Source organism: Fundulus heteroclitus, chromosome 4 (genome assembly GCF_011125445.2).
Source record: "Fundulus heteroclitus isolate FHET01 chromosome 4, MU-UCD_Fhet_4.1, whole genome shotgun sequence".
NCBI classification, from domain to species: Eukaryota; Metazoa; Chordata; class Actinopteri; order Cyprinodontiformes; family Fundulidae; genus Fundulus; species Fundulus heteroclitus.
Window position 1 is genome coordinate 1,997,936 of NC_046364.1, and position 15,114 is coordinate 2,013,049.

Sequence of the window (15,114 nt, forward strand, 5' to 3'; positions counted from 1 at the left end):
CTGTCTTCTCTAAGCCCCAGTGGGTGGAGGCAGATGAGCGTTCACACTGAGCCTGGTTCTGGTTCTGCTGGAGGTTCTCCTCCCTGTTAAAGGGGAGTTTTCCTCTCCACTGTCGCTTCATGCTTGCTCAGTATGAGGGATTGCTGCAAAGCCATGTACAATGCAGACGACTCTCCCTGTGGCTCTACGCTTCTCCGGGAGTGAATGCTGCTTGTCGGGACTTTGAAGCAATCAACTGGTTTCCTTATATCGGAAATTTTTGACCAATCTGTATAATATCATTGAATTTGACTTTGGAAAGTGCCTTGAGATTACATGTTTCATGAATTGGCGCTTTATAAATAAAACTGAATTAAATTGAATTGAATTGTAATAAGCTCCCCCGTCCAATCAGCAACTCAGGTCAATATATTTACTGAAGAAGCATGGAGCCAAAAAATGCACCAGAGATACTTTTCTGAAGCAAAACGTCAACAGAAGAAAGCTTTCAGCTGGATTTTCTGTTTTGTGGAGTTTTTTTCTCTTGAAGCCCAAAACTATAAAAGATTCCTCCTTCAAGGAGCCAAAAACACAGTTAAAGAATTAAGCATTGGTCTGTAAAAGGAACCTCCTCAAAACCCAGAGGTGTTGGTGCCTTAACATTTATTTCAGCAAACATTACATCGACCCTGTTTTGCCGCTTTAGAGATTACGTAACCCTCGTGTTTCTGCTGTAATCCCAAAATATGACCGACACGCGACCTGTAAGAATCTGGCTGTGGACAGTTGTTCTGTTATGTCAGCAGTTAGGTTCAGGGTTATTAAAGGACGGAAGCAGCAGACGGAGCAGGAGTCTTTACTTTCAGTCGCAGATTAACAACAAAACCCAGCCTGCATCTGTGCTGCTCCTTGTAACCAGCAAAGTGCATCCATGAACTATTTGGGGCCTACTGCAGCTTTTTCCATAGCTAAGCCGTGGTTACACTGTGAGAGCAAAGGTAAGGCACCACGTTCTTCTTTAAAAGAGAGATAAAGGCATGGATGCAGCAACATTTCCTACAGCTCAACGGTTCAGAAACAGAAGTGATTCAAATTGGAACTCAACAAAAACAAAAATCTCTGTATTACTTTCTCTGGTCAGAACATTTCTCTTTCCAGTAAAGTCCCCATTCTCTGTGTTATTTTTCATCCACAAGTCCACCCTCCAAAGCGATATCAGGGACATCTGTAACATGACATTGTTCCAGACACTTTCCACCATCTACATCATTTTGTTTAAAAGATCTACAACTTTCTTCATATTCCAGGGACTCGTGTCCTCACCAAAGGACACCGGGCTTTTTCTTGAGCTGCCCATTGATCTCTATTTATTCTGGGGATATCAGATTGGCCGTTGGTAGTACACTTTGCTATGAGGCCACCAGCGGCCATATTGGTACTCCCTAGTTACGACCAGTCGGAGTGTAAACAATACGTGTGCTACAACATCGAACGATGATTTTCTCATTTTCTGGGGGGCTTAAGACTTTTAAAATGAAGATAAATTCATCACATTGACTTCATTGGCCAGGCCTAAATATTTAGACCTATGACTAAATCAGGATTCAGTATTGCTGTTTCATAGCATGAGTAGATAGATGACTGTAATTTATGGTAAAAAAAATAAGCACATCACATTGCATATTCAGTATGAAGTCTATTAAGTCTATAAATCATGTAATATAACATATACAAATCCATCACAACAAAATCAGTGTGTTAATGGAGCATATTACTGTACTTAGATATTAAGAATGATGTACATGTAATATACATGTATTGATTACATTGTTATGGTAATTACATATTACATATAATTTCAAGCTTTTACATCAAGACTGAATTGCAAGTACATGTCTGTTAATGCTATAGTATTTTTCTATTTGCAAACTGTGTATGCATGATGCCATATAACTTTATGCTGTGTCTGTGCATTAGCCTTTAAATCTGATATAGATTTACAATAGAGCTAAATTAATGAACCAATTTAATCACTCCACAGAGCTTCAGTTTCTACACTAGCAAAATCACATACATTTGTAAAATGACAGGCAACATTTTGCTTTCTGCTCAAAGTTACAACAAGAAATGCACTATTATACTTCAATGTCCAGAAATTCACATGGAAACTCCCAATAATAGGAGAGCACTCATGATTAATATATGTCCTCACTGTAGAAAATAAAAATGCTATTACAAGATTCATGTCTGCCACACACATGCATGTCTTCCCACAGCCAGAAAACTGCTTCTTTCAGCCAAATGCTAAACAAGTCGGCATGTTTATGGCGTGACTCCTTCAGAGTAGGGAGCATCAAGATGGCGGCGAATGACTTCAGGTTTTCGGCCAATCGGATATCCAGAGAATAAACAGAGATCAGTGGTGCTGCCCCCTTGGCTGTGGGCCGTTCTGCCTCCACATGTCAGGACTCCACAGACCAGGACCTGTTTCCAAACAGGCTTAGTAACCTCTGTAACGTCGTCTTTCTGTTTCCCTGCTCGCTCTAGTCAGACTGTAATCACTTTATTCAGGCCACCTGTGTCTGCTTATTGCTCTGCTGCCTCTCACCTGTGTTAGCTCCCTCCAGCCACAGACACTTTGCCAGATTATTGATAGCAGTTGTGCGTAAATGTCCAGCGGTTCTTCCTCTCTGATTGTTTTTGATCTCCTGGTTATGACCTTGCTTCTGCTCTCTTTTTTATTGTTCTGTTGCCCACACCAACAGATTTTGGTGCCGAATGATGCAGACTTTCTCTCACTGGGATTCGGAGGTAAATAAATAAATCATGCAGCATTCCCCAGCTTAATTCACACAAGGTCTAAATTAAACAGACTCAGACGTTTACATACACGCCCTCTAACGCTGGGTTAAATGTCTCTTAGCTATATCCAGCTCAAACAAGGAATGTTTGTAGCCATTAGCAAGTTTCTGGCATCAGTATGGCAGACACTTCATCACGCTGTTTGGTAGAATAAGTTTAAACTGGTCAGCTTTAAGAGGGATGAAATACTCATGCTCAGTATGAGGGATTGCTGCAAAGCCATCAACAATGCAGACGACTGTCCACTGTGGCTCTACGCTCTTTCAGGAGGAGTGAATGCTGCTTGGAGAGACTTGATGCAACCTGCTGGGTTTCCTTAGAGAGGAAACTTTCTCACCAACCTGGAGGATCTGATGGAGTCTGACTTTGGAAAGAGCCTTGAGATTAAATCAATCAATAAATCTATCTATCTATCTATCTATCTATCTATCTATCTATCTATCTATCTATCTATCTATCTATCTATCTATCTATCTATCTATCTATCTATCTATCTATCATGTGACATGTAGACTGAATACTTTAAACTCATCTGATCAGAGCACCTTCTTCCACATGTTCACTATCATTACAGCTATCTTTCAGTGAAGGCTTTCCCCTGGCAAATTTTTCATGAAGCTCAGCTTTGTGCCGCGCACCACTAATAGTTGTCAGATCAGCAGAATCTCTCAGCAGAACCGTGCATCTCTGCAGCTCCTCCATCGCTACCATGGTCCTCCTGGCTGTCAGTTTAGGTGGACGTTCATCTCTCGGTATGTTTGTTCTCTGATGTTCTCTAAAACCTTTGAGGTCAGAAACAGAGCAGCTGCATTTAGACTCATAATCAATCAAACTGAGCTGGACTTTGATCAGGACACTTCTGAAGGCAATTAGTTGCACTGGATTTTATTCATGGGCATTAGAGAATAAACGGGACTAAATACAAAGCCGTGCCACACTTTTATTGTTTTTGTAGAAAACCGTGCATCTTTTGCCTTTCTCTTCCCCGTTATTAATGCAATGTGACAAAATAAGTTGGGAGAATCCTTTTGCAAGCCTCTAGGCAGCAGGGATGAGCCCTGAAGGTGATCAGTCCAGTTTCACAACAGCTGAGCTGGACCGATCACCATCAGGGCGTCCACACCCCGCTGATGAAATTCAATTTCATTTACGTGTGTCAAAATGAAGATTCTTCTTGTTCCTAGCCTGTAATACAATTTTTAATCTAGGGATATAATTTCCAAAGTCCCCATCTTTGTTAATTGTGTTTTCCATGTTCTGAGCGTGCGCATATTACTTTATGGCCGAATCAAATCGAATCAGGCGAATTTTCTAATCGCATCAAACTCACAGAGGAAATCTGCTCCGTGCTGTAATTGGGTTTCCTTTGCAATATAACCCCTGGATTTCTTCACACTGTGATCTCTTAATGAAGCTCTGGAAGGAGACGACGCGGCTCGGTTCGCAGCGGTCCCGGGTGAAACCACAGCGTCAGGGAACATTAACGGTGAAATATTTATGAGTCACGTTGAACACAAACAGCAAACCAGTGCAGGCGTCAACATCTCCGGCCGGTCCTGACACCGAGGACGAGTCTCATTTCTCAGCACATCGGGCTGGGAGGCGGCTGCCATGGTGGCCAGAAGGGTGACTGACAGCTGTCGCCGTCGGCTGGTCGGTGTGAGGAACGGGAAGAAAACGGGGCTGAGGGCCCACATGAGGCCCTGTGCTGCGCTCAGGAAAGAGACACGCTAAGTGGGAGCGAAGGGAAAACCATGGAGAGGCTGTCATGTGTGTGTGGGTGGGTGGGTGGGGGGGGATGAGTGAAAGCAGCAACAAAGAGAGAAAGCAGGGAATCATGGGAGCTGTGGGGTGGGGAAGTCAACGCGACTCAACCTCAATGAGTCGTTAATCTTCCGTTTAAACTGGGCTTTTATTTTATGAGTGATTAGAACTTCACACAATCCACCTGATGTTCAGCAGGTTCTAAAGTCAAGTCAATTAAACCTCAGGGAACGTAATTATGACACAATTCAGCACAAACGACTTCAGAGTGAAAAGCCGAGAAGACCACAGCCTTTGGGTCGGACCTCCTTCTTGGTTTTGTTGGTGACCCAGTTTGGTTCGTAACCTATGAATGCATCACTTTAACCTGGATTACTGTCAGAGTTCTGGTTTTGTGTCTTTATATTTTCATTTTGTTCATCTTAATCTTAATTGCTCGACAGATTCCAGTTTGTTCGTGTAAATGGCAAAGTTTAAATAGTTTTGTAATTTTCATTAGCTTTTATATTTATTTAGTGTCGACTTCATATTTGCAGTTCTATTTTAGTTTTAATTATATCTCAGAATTTGGTTGCTAGTTTATCCTTTATTTTTTTGAATCGTTTCACTTTTAGTCATTTTTATAATACGACTTCCATCCAGTGAGGGGTCTACGTCTGTATGTCTGTGGGTTTGTCATCATGCGAGCTTTTCTGGTCAACTTCAAGCTTTGTGGAATTATTTTTTTTACTTTAATAACTTCACACATATTGTATATTTTTCCACCACGAGCCCTCTGCTGCCGTTCCATAATAATGCATTACGATAAAGACACACAAAAGCTAAGCACATTCTCTCTTTAAATTCAGCTAATTTGAGCTAGTTTTGTAAATTTTAAGTTGTCATTTTTATTTTTGTTTCAGTTAACGAAATATTTTTTTTACAGCAAGTTTCAGTCATTTTGTTAGTTTTCGTTAACGGAGCACCACAGGGTTCAGAGCTTGGTCCAATTCTCTTTACTCTTTACTATATATATATATATATATATATACATATATATAAACATATATATATATATATATATATATATATATATATATATATATATATATATATATATATATATATTTCAAATTATCAAACAGCATGGAGATAATTGGAGCCATTTTCCATCCCTGGTTGATACACATTTCATCCTTAGGTGATAATGTTCAATTAAATGAGTGATGGAAGCAATGACCCTAAATTAATAACATAGGAGAATGTTGTCTGATGGATGTTTGTACAGTTAGGAGGTTTACGATATGGAAAGATAAATGATGTGAAGGATTTACTTGTTACTAATTTACATAAAAGAAGAATGAGATGCTGTAACATCGTCACTAATTGCCTTGTTTCTGTAAGTGGGCCAGCAGAAGCTGAGCAGAGCCACAGCTTTGGATGTCCCTGATATCTAACCCTGATAGACGAGGAGTGATTAGGTTACAGACCTACATTAGTAATAATGTTCTGTTTTATAATTACCACCCAGTAGGTCAACTTTTTTTATAGCTGGAACGGGAATCACACAGTGACAGGAAGTATTTCAGCACATATTTAAATTCTTGTCACAATAAAAGCATAAATACATCCTCCGTATTAACAGGATCCATTTTTCCCAACCGGTTAAGGCGTCAGATGACGTGTGTTAAACTGGATTATTCTTTTTTTTGCCTATAACTGTTTACAAAAGTCATTAAAAATCAGCAAAGCATCATTCCTGCTAATCTTTGTGCGTTTGTAAGGCTCCTTATCAGCAGCATGCATATTCCTGGAATCTTTTCCTCGTGAATACAACTCCTGTGTGTTGTCTGAAACAGAGGATTAGCAGCTTCTTATATGCAAAATTAATCCACAGTTAGTGTAAAAAAAAAAGAAATAAAGAAGCCGTAACAAACGTCTCTGGTAGCAGAGCCGTTATTTGCAGCCTGGTTCTGGAGGAAATCAGACAGCTCAAGATGGATTAATCTGTCAGTCACACTGACATCATGATAACGGCTGTCACGGCAATCAGAGAGGATGGAGTCATTAAAACTTTCTGTTCTGAATCTGCAAACATGTTAACGAGGCTGAAAGATGCAGCACCATGGCAGCAGGAACAGTGCTGAGTTTCCTCTGCCTTCACTCCCATGTGAATTCAGTGACACCCTAGCCTTAATCCAGAGGGTTCAGCATCTTCAGCTCTTCTGCGATGGTAGTCCACTAGGTTTCAGAGTGTTTATAGGAATTTATGACAATTTTTCCTGAAGCATATTTATGAGGTCAGAAACTGACATTGGGGAGAAGCCCTGGCTCTTAGTCTCCACTGTGTGCAGCAGACGCAGCCAGCTTGTTGTTTTTGGAAATGTCTTCGGCAGTGTGGATTTTTCTGAGAACTCCTGTGGTCGTGATGGCACAGAAGAGGAAATGTACCACTCAGGAGGCTTTGGAAGAAATAATGAGGCAGAGTCGTGCTGAGATAGAGGAATCTTCTGACTCTTGCACGGATATGGAAGAGGACGGAGACGAGCAGCAGCTGATTCTGGACCCAGTTCATGAGTAAGTCCTACGGTTACTTATTGTTTCCAGCATCTTTGCCTTACATGTCGACTACAGTTCTTTACAGGCATGAATAACATGGTCGTTTTATGTTATTTCGCTATCTTTGGAGCGCTGTCGGTAATAATTTATCGTGTTGTGATCAGAAAGTTTAGCTCCTCCCGCTGCTGCAGTACAAAGTGTTTCTTTTACTGTTGAATGGATGATCTAAAAAACTTTTTATTAAGTGGTAATATAATTTATACCTTTCCAATACGACTGCTGTTTCACAGTGTGTTATTTTACAGTATTTCACTATTTTTGCAGAGCTGTAGGTCATAATTTATCGTGTTGTGATTAGCTTCCCACCTCCTCCCTCCTCTCACTCCTGCAACACAATAGGATTGTTACTTTTACTGTAAGTTGGCTGGTCTAAAAAGCAGGAGTGTTTATATAATTTACACTCATATCATTTACACTCTCCTAATATAGTAGTTACACCAGGCCAATCCCCAGACAGGCGAGTCAAGTTGCCCCATCACCTATTGATGTCAGCGAGGAGATGTGGCACTCTCCAGGTGAACCAGACACTGAGCCACAGACAATTATAGTTTCACCGAGGAATCCTGGTCCCAGAATTCACACCACAAAATCATGATCTCTTCTGAGCCTTTTTCAAACTCTTTTTATTGATAATTTTGTTTTGCTCATGTTGTTGATTAGTTTTTTGTATTCATAAGTGTTTTTGCAAATAAAACTCTTGTTGTTTGAGACAAAAGAACGCAATTCAGCTCACTTTATCTCCATTTTATAGATATTATGCCATGCACAATGCTACTCTTTGATTAAAAGGGGGTAAATCCTATGAATAAATACATTGTCATATGCAGAAGGAGTCCTACAATGGAAATCTGAACTTTTATCTGACCAGATTCCCTATGAAATGAAAAACCCGTTTCATACAGTTTTGGAGCATTTTTGCACAATTGTACCAAAATCATATGTCCGCCTGGCACACTGCCCACTAAAACCTTTGTGGAACAGATATGATTCAGCTGGTTAAGTCCAGATTTGTTGCAGTAGTCAAGATGTGGATCTATAAAGTCTGAGGCTTCTGCTGTATTTTCAAAAGGGTTTTCATGGTGTTTTGCGGTGTTTAATTCAGAGAAAACTTGGGCTAGGCTGAAAAATGTGAATTTTTTTTTCTTTGTTTAATCACCTGTAAATCCCGTCCCATGGAGCTCTCCATGCTGTTCTTAAGCTAATGTGAAGGACACATGAAGTTTGGAGGTCTGTAGCAATTGACTCTGCAGGAAGTTGGTGATCTGTGTGCCTCAGCATCCGCTGCTTCGGCACCATCAGTTTATGTGGCCGACCATTTCCTGGCTGAGTTGCTGAGTTGCTCAATTTCTTCTACTTTGTTGTAATTCCACTGACAGCTGACTGGGGAATGGGTGGGTGAGCAAATATAATGTATTTACGGTGCAGTTCTGGTTATAAACTCCGATAATATGAAGGAAATGAGGTTCGTCTGAACATAACGAAAGAACATCTGGAATGGCAGTGTCAGAAGAAATGAGAGCTTATTGCAATTAAGATGGAAATTAGAAAATGTAATTCATTTCATTTACTATCTATTAAAAGGTGCTCAAATAAAAGTCAACTGCAGAAGAGAATCTCTCTGATTGTGGAGCGGAAAACTTCAGCAAATTTAACGACTCATTATACTGATTGTTTTCTGGTGCTGAATTGTTCTGCATGAAATTATATGAAATCTATTTGTTCTGGATCTTCTAGTTTTACTAAAACTGAGACACATTCTGCATATTTTCATGTAGGGCTGGACAGTAATGATGCAATATTAGACATTATGATATCTAAAAATGAAGAGCTGCTGTTCTGCAGCCTTCCTGCTCTGTTGGTGGAGAACCTGATGATTAGGAGTCGGACTGCAGGAACTTAAACATGCCGTTTATTTATTTATTCCTTTTATAGCCTAATGAGAGGATTTTATCATAAAAATGCTGTTTTCCAGATTTAAATTGTTAAATAAAACAAAAGCGCTGCAGGAATTTACAAAAGATGTTTCCACGTTAGTCAGGATTTAAAACCCAGAAAAAACGGTGGATGGATGGATGGATAGATGGATGGCTGGATGGATGGATGGATGATCCAGGAACATCAGGATGTAACTTTCCCACCCGATGAAGGAATTAGTCAGTTTACTTGTTAAAATTAATGTTTGAGTGTGATTTATTTTCAGTGATTCTAACGTTTGGATTTCTCACATTTGAAAGACCAGAAGAAGCAGATTTAATGGATAACTAACCAATAAAGTCTAGAAAATTAAAGACAAAAGCTAACAATCAGGTCCTCCATTCACATTCAGGTATAAAAAAAAATTAAATGCATCCCAGCATTGTGTAGGCTTAAATCTTGCATAATGTGATTATAAAGAAATTATTTGTTCAGATAAGTTGTAGGAGGTGAGAATTTTACCACCGAAAGAAGATAAAAAGTGTAATAAGGATGTAAATAAAACACTAAAAACAATCTGAAAACAGAGAGACCGAATATATATATATAAATTTAAAAATGGCAATATCTATAACAAAGCATGGAAATTTTATTTATTTTACATAAATTTAAGGTGAACTCTGACTATTGCAGTTTTAAGGTCATACAGGTAGCCCTGTATGACCTTAAAGAAGAGCTTTTCAGTCCCAGCAAAGATCAACAACGGGAGGTTACTAAACTCCACTGGGACTTTACCTGGGACTACCTTGGTCAGGTGAGTCCAACAAACACGGCAAGAGGGTCTCATGTGAAACAAAGGATGATTATGTGGAAAAACGCTCTTTCCTACTAAGTATGGCGGAGGATCTATAATGCTGTGGTCCGTTTATTTCACAGAGGCCCAGGGGACCATGTTGGGCTCCATGACTTCACGATTTCTTCAGAATACCAGAACATTTGAAATAAAAGCCTTCCTGCCTCTGCATGAAAGCTGAAAATGGGTCGTCTGGGTCAGAAGGATAATGATTCAAAACATGTGGTCACATCTGCACAGCACGGTCATCTCCGTGACCAAACCTAAGACCTGGAGACAGGCTGTGGGCCGAGTTGCGCAGAAAGCCTCAATTAGGAACCCAATCTCTCTGGTGCTATTACCTCCAAACCGGTTCCAGTGCCTGGTTCTGGAGCGCCTTTCTTCTACCAATACAAACTGAGGCCTCCAAAAACTGGAGCTAACACAGCAGCAAACCAGAGGAAAGACCCGATTTAGTCAGGAACTGGGGGCGGGTTCATGGCGACAGTCGGGGTAACATCTGGATTGTTCTGTTCTTGCAGAGCAAAGCAGCCCAGGTAGATGCAGGCAAACAGATTCTCCACATGGAAGGCCTGAAATGCCAAAGCAGAACCCACGAAGAAAGAGAAGAGCAGTCTCTGATCTACCTCAGGTTTTTTTTTTAATCAACCATTTAAATCTATGGATCCTTCACTAAAACACTGAATAAAACAGGCGGAGGATCAAACATTTAACGAATGAGACGTTTATAATGCCCCGGCTATTAATTGGCACCTGGGAGCTGGAAAAGCAAACCGGGTCTTCTATAGAACCAGTTAAGAACCTGGAGGAACTGGAGGAAAAGCCCGGTCCGAACACACAGCGAGACCCGGATCCCGTGACAGGGGAGGAAGCCGGAACCGAACCCACAACCTTCCCACTGAGCCACAGTCACTCCACGACCAGTTTTACTTCCTGTTTCTTAAACCAAACCACTCAGTTTGATCCGGGTCAGACAGAACCGCTCAGAACTTGTTGGTTTACACAGAAACAAACGTTTCCCTCCACAGAGCTTTACGCTGATGCCAAAGAGGCGTGGTGATGGTGTTCCTGCCACAACTGTCCGCCCCCGTCGATCCTTCTCCTGCCTCCACCCCCCCATCAGGCATCTTCTTCTCCTGAGCTCCTTCAGCGACCTCCTCATCCTCAGGAGCCTCTCCATGTTTAAGATGCATCCGTTCTCACACCTTCATGTAAAGGAACATATGAGATCTGTGAGCTGCAGAGAGTGGGCAGCACATGTGCCCATCTGCCAAGAGAGTGGAGGAGGAGGAGGAGGAGGAAGAGGAGGAGGAGGAGGAGGAGGAAGAGGAGGAGGAGGAGGAGGAGGAGAAGGAGGAAGAGGCCAGGGATCAGGTGCCTTAATCTGGATTGACGGTTACGTCACTCCAGCATCACCTAAATCCTCCACGTGTCGCGGTCTACAGGCTTTCTGAATGAACCGGACCGATTCACGTCACTCAACATACATCCACACGCAGCTTCCACGCGCTCCCCAGGCATCCCATAACCCTGCAGCCATGGCAACCGTTGCCATAGCTCCAGCTGAGTCTTTCTGGTGGCACGTTTCCCAGAGGATGCCGTCATACATTTTTCATGGGGGGGTGGGAGGGGGGGGGGCTTACTGTACATACAGTAGATTAGGAGAAATAAACCCCCGCCAAAAATGGCTGCTCAAAAAAATTCAGTTTTTATAGATTTAATATTTCATATATTAAAACATGCAAACCACGGGAAAAACGTGGTTTTCATTCTTTTTTTACTTCCATTACCAACAAAAAAAAAAGAAAAAAAATGGAATTATGTGGTTAATGAAAGCTTTGAGACATTTAGGAGCATTTTTATCTCATTCATGATAAGCTGTGATGACGCCTCAGGCAGATTCTTTCTCAATGAGAGCTGGTCTGGAAACAGATGGTGCTTGGTTCACCTCCAAAGTGATTTTTTTTTAATATTTTCTTTTATTGAACAGTTAAAACCAACAGAGGAAAGACATCAACTATCAAAAGCTTGCAGAGTGGCACAGCGTGTGCCTGGAGGTTAATGTGTGTTTGTATTGAGAGGATAATTTATTTCAAAATAATTTTTCATTAACTTTAAATCAGAACTGAATGCGGATCTCTTGCTCCATCAAACAGAGTTTGGGCGTGATGATTGATGACCAGCTGACTAACATACTTGTTAGTCAGCATACATATATATATATATATATATATATATATATATATATATATATATATATATATATATATATATATATATATATATATATATATATATATATATATATATATATATATATAAATATATATATAACATACATATTACATACGTAATAAGATTAATCCCAAAAAAAACAGCAAAAGTAGAAAAACATCAAAATAATATAATTTAAACTTATTTGCAGTTAGTTTTAAAGAGAGAAATTACTAAATTATTAACTGGATGTCACAACTGAGGACCACAAAGAGTAGAAATAAACCTCGAATACATTAGAAATTGTGAAAGCTAATAGTGAGATCAGCGCAGCAGACAGGGCTATGGGGACATCTTCAATATCAGAAAATCCTGCAATATCAGTTGCAATATATTTCTATTATCCTCTTTGCTCTCTGTCTCCTCTGTGCTTCCATCACTCCGTGACCTTTAGCATTTTAAGCATGTCATTAGTGTCCGGTGTGAACATCTGCTGCCCCGAGACTGAATATTACCTTAGCATGAAAAATGTGAGTTCATAACTCTTGGAATATATTAGCCGACAGCTATTGCTCTCCAAACTGTCTGTTCCGATATGAATATTGCAAATTTTTAACACATGAACTACAGAGACTAAGATACGACAGTAAAAACTTCTACTTTCAGTCATTACCGGTTCTACAGCTGATAACTTTTAATAATCCCTCAGTTTTAACTTTTAACTTCGGCTTCCTGTGACTATCATTGCAGGTTCACTGGATGGCTCAATTAACCAATCAGCTGGAACCCATGCATGCACACGGGGAATATTCAAACCCCAATGAAAAAGGCCCCCAGGGTGGGATTCGGACCAGGGACCTTGTTGCTCCAAGGTCTCCGTTTTAATTTGAGGCTGCTGGGCAGAACGACATGAATGTGGTTCCTTTCAGTAAGGTCAGCAATCAGTGCCCCTGAAGAACTGACCCTTCAGATTAATCAGCAATTAATAACAGACTGATCAATTTTATTTCATGAGACTGATTTTTCATAATTAAATATAATTGAGCAACCTTATCAACTGCTAAACCTCATTCGTGTGTCCTTTCCTTTTTTCGTTTTTCCATTTGAAGCCGGCTGACCGACACGGACCTAAGTGGAGGAGCTCAGCGCCATAGAAACACCCTAAATAATTAATGGAGTTCACCAAAAATGGTATTTTACTGCCGTCGGTGACGAGATTACGGGCAGAACTCACCTGGGCTGCCGCTGCGCAGTCTGAGCGCGTCTGTTCTCCTCCCCCAGCCGGCTGAGGGAGGGTGAGCGGCTCCTGGCCCCCCTCCCCATAGTGCGGACCACCACGTTGCCATTGGGGCTGCCGCTGGGCATCTGCTGGACCAGCTGGGGGGACAGGCTTCGGTGTAAAGCTGAGGAGCCAGGCTGCGAGTGACCCTGCTGGGGGGCCCTGTGTTGGTGGGTCTGGGCGTGTTGGTGCTGCTGCAGATGGGGGGTCCAGTTTCCAGGAGAGCCGTGCTGCTGCTGGTACTGGCTTACAGACAGGTTGTTGTCGCTGTTGGAGCGCAGGAGGACCCGTGGCGCTGACAGCGAGGACGGGGACTGGCCGTTTCCGCTGCCGGAGGACGGACCCCGCCGGCGCTTGGAGTAGGCTGGAGCCTCGCGGAAAGGCACTGCAAAGAAAACGAGACGTTCAGCGACAGAAACTAAACAAACGTGCAGAAATACTGAGAGTCCTGCTGCTTCAGAGCAGCAGAAGGAGGCAGCAGATCAAATGCGTTCATTAACTGATCCGCACCAGTGTAAGAATCCCCATAAAAGATCAGCTTCAGCACTTTTCTGCTCGGCACAATTCAGCTGCGAGTTAAATCATCAAAAATCACCAAGATGGAAAGACCCCAGCACTTTAGTAAAACAACTACTGCCCAGCAGCCTGGGAAGAGTTAGCAGATCATCTCCAAACCCTCTGACCTGCCTCATCCTGCAGAGACGAAGAGAGGAGCACGTCTCAGACAGCTGCCAGCCCTCCCATTGGTGGACGTCCCCGCAGATCCAGCAGAGAAATGACCAAAAGGCCTCAGTCAGCAGGGAAAGGTTAAAGGTCACGACCCTGAACCAGTCTGGTGGCTCAGAAGGGCTGAAGGAGAAAAATTTAAACCTCCAGAGCTTCTTCTGAATAAATGCTGTCCTTTGGACGCCTTTTCACTCTATAGGCAGAATGATTTAACTTTGATTTAACAAAGCTGGTGTTCTGTTAGCTGTGACATCATCAGTGGAGGCAGATCATCCTCTATTACCATCTAACATAGAAAGTACTCCTGGGTCAATGTGAGCTTCTGTGCTTTCTGTGTCTCTGCTCTGTCTTCTCTAAGCCCCAGTGGGTGGAGGCAGATGAGCGTTCACACTGAGCCTGGTTCTGGTTCTGCTGGAGGTTCTCCTCCCTGTTAAAGGGGAGTTTTCCTCTCCACTGTCGCTTCATGCATGCTCAGTATGAGGGATTGCTGCAAAGCCATCAACAATGCAGACGACTGTCCACTGTGGCTCTACGCTCTTTCAGGAGGAGTGAATGCTGCTTGGAGAGACTTGATGCAACCTGCTGGGTTTCCTTATATAGGAAATTTTTTGACCAATCTTTATAATCTGATTTAATTTGACTTTGTAAAGTGCCTTGAGATGAAATGATACATGAATTGGCGTTATATAAATAAAATTGAATTGAACTGAATTGAATTAACCCCATAAGATAGTTTTTTCCCTGCATATAACACAAAGGAACAGACTGTCAGGCATGGAGGTGGAGGGATGGTGATCTGGGCTCGTCTGCAGCTACAGGACCAGGTGGCACTGCAGTCATTAGACTCCTCTGTACACTGAAGCATCTTTGAGTTAATTATGGGTCAGTGTGTCCGACAGCTGAACTGGGTCATCAGAACAACGAT

General features: G+C 41.8%; 1 protein-coding gene across 7 annotated transcripts in view; it reads right to left on the reverse strand.

Moving 5' to 3' along the window:
* Nucleotides 1-15,114, reverse strand: part of LOC105937705 (SH3 and multiple ankyrin repeat domains protein 2) — a 308,586-nt gene that overhangs the window by 80,131 nt on the left and 213,341 nt on the right. For all 7 annotated transcript variants that reach the window (XM_036135850.1, XM_036135847.1, XM_036135849.1 and 4 more), the window contains one exon: nucleotides 13,419-13,848. In XM_036135850.1, coding sequence (XP_035991743.1) covers nucleotides 13,419-13,848 — 430 coding nt within the window. The remainder of the gene's footprint in view (nucleotides 1-13,418; nucleotides 13,849-15,114) is intronic.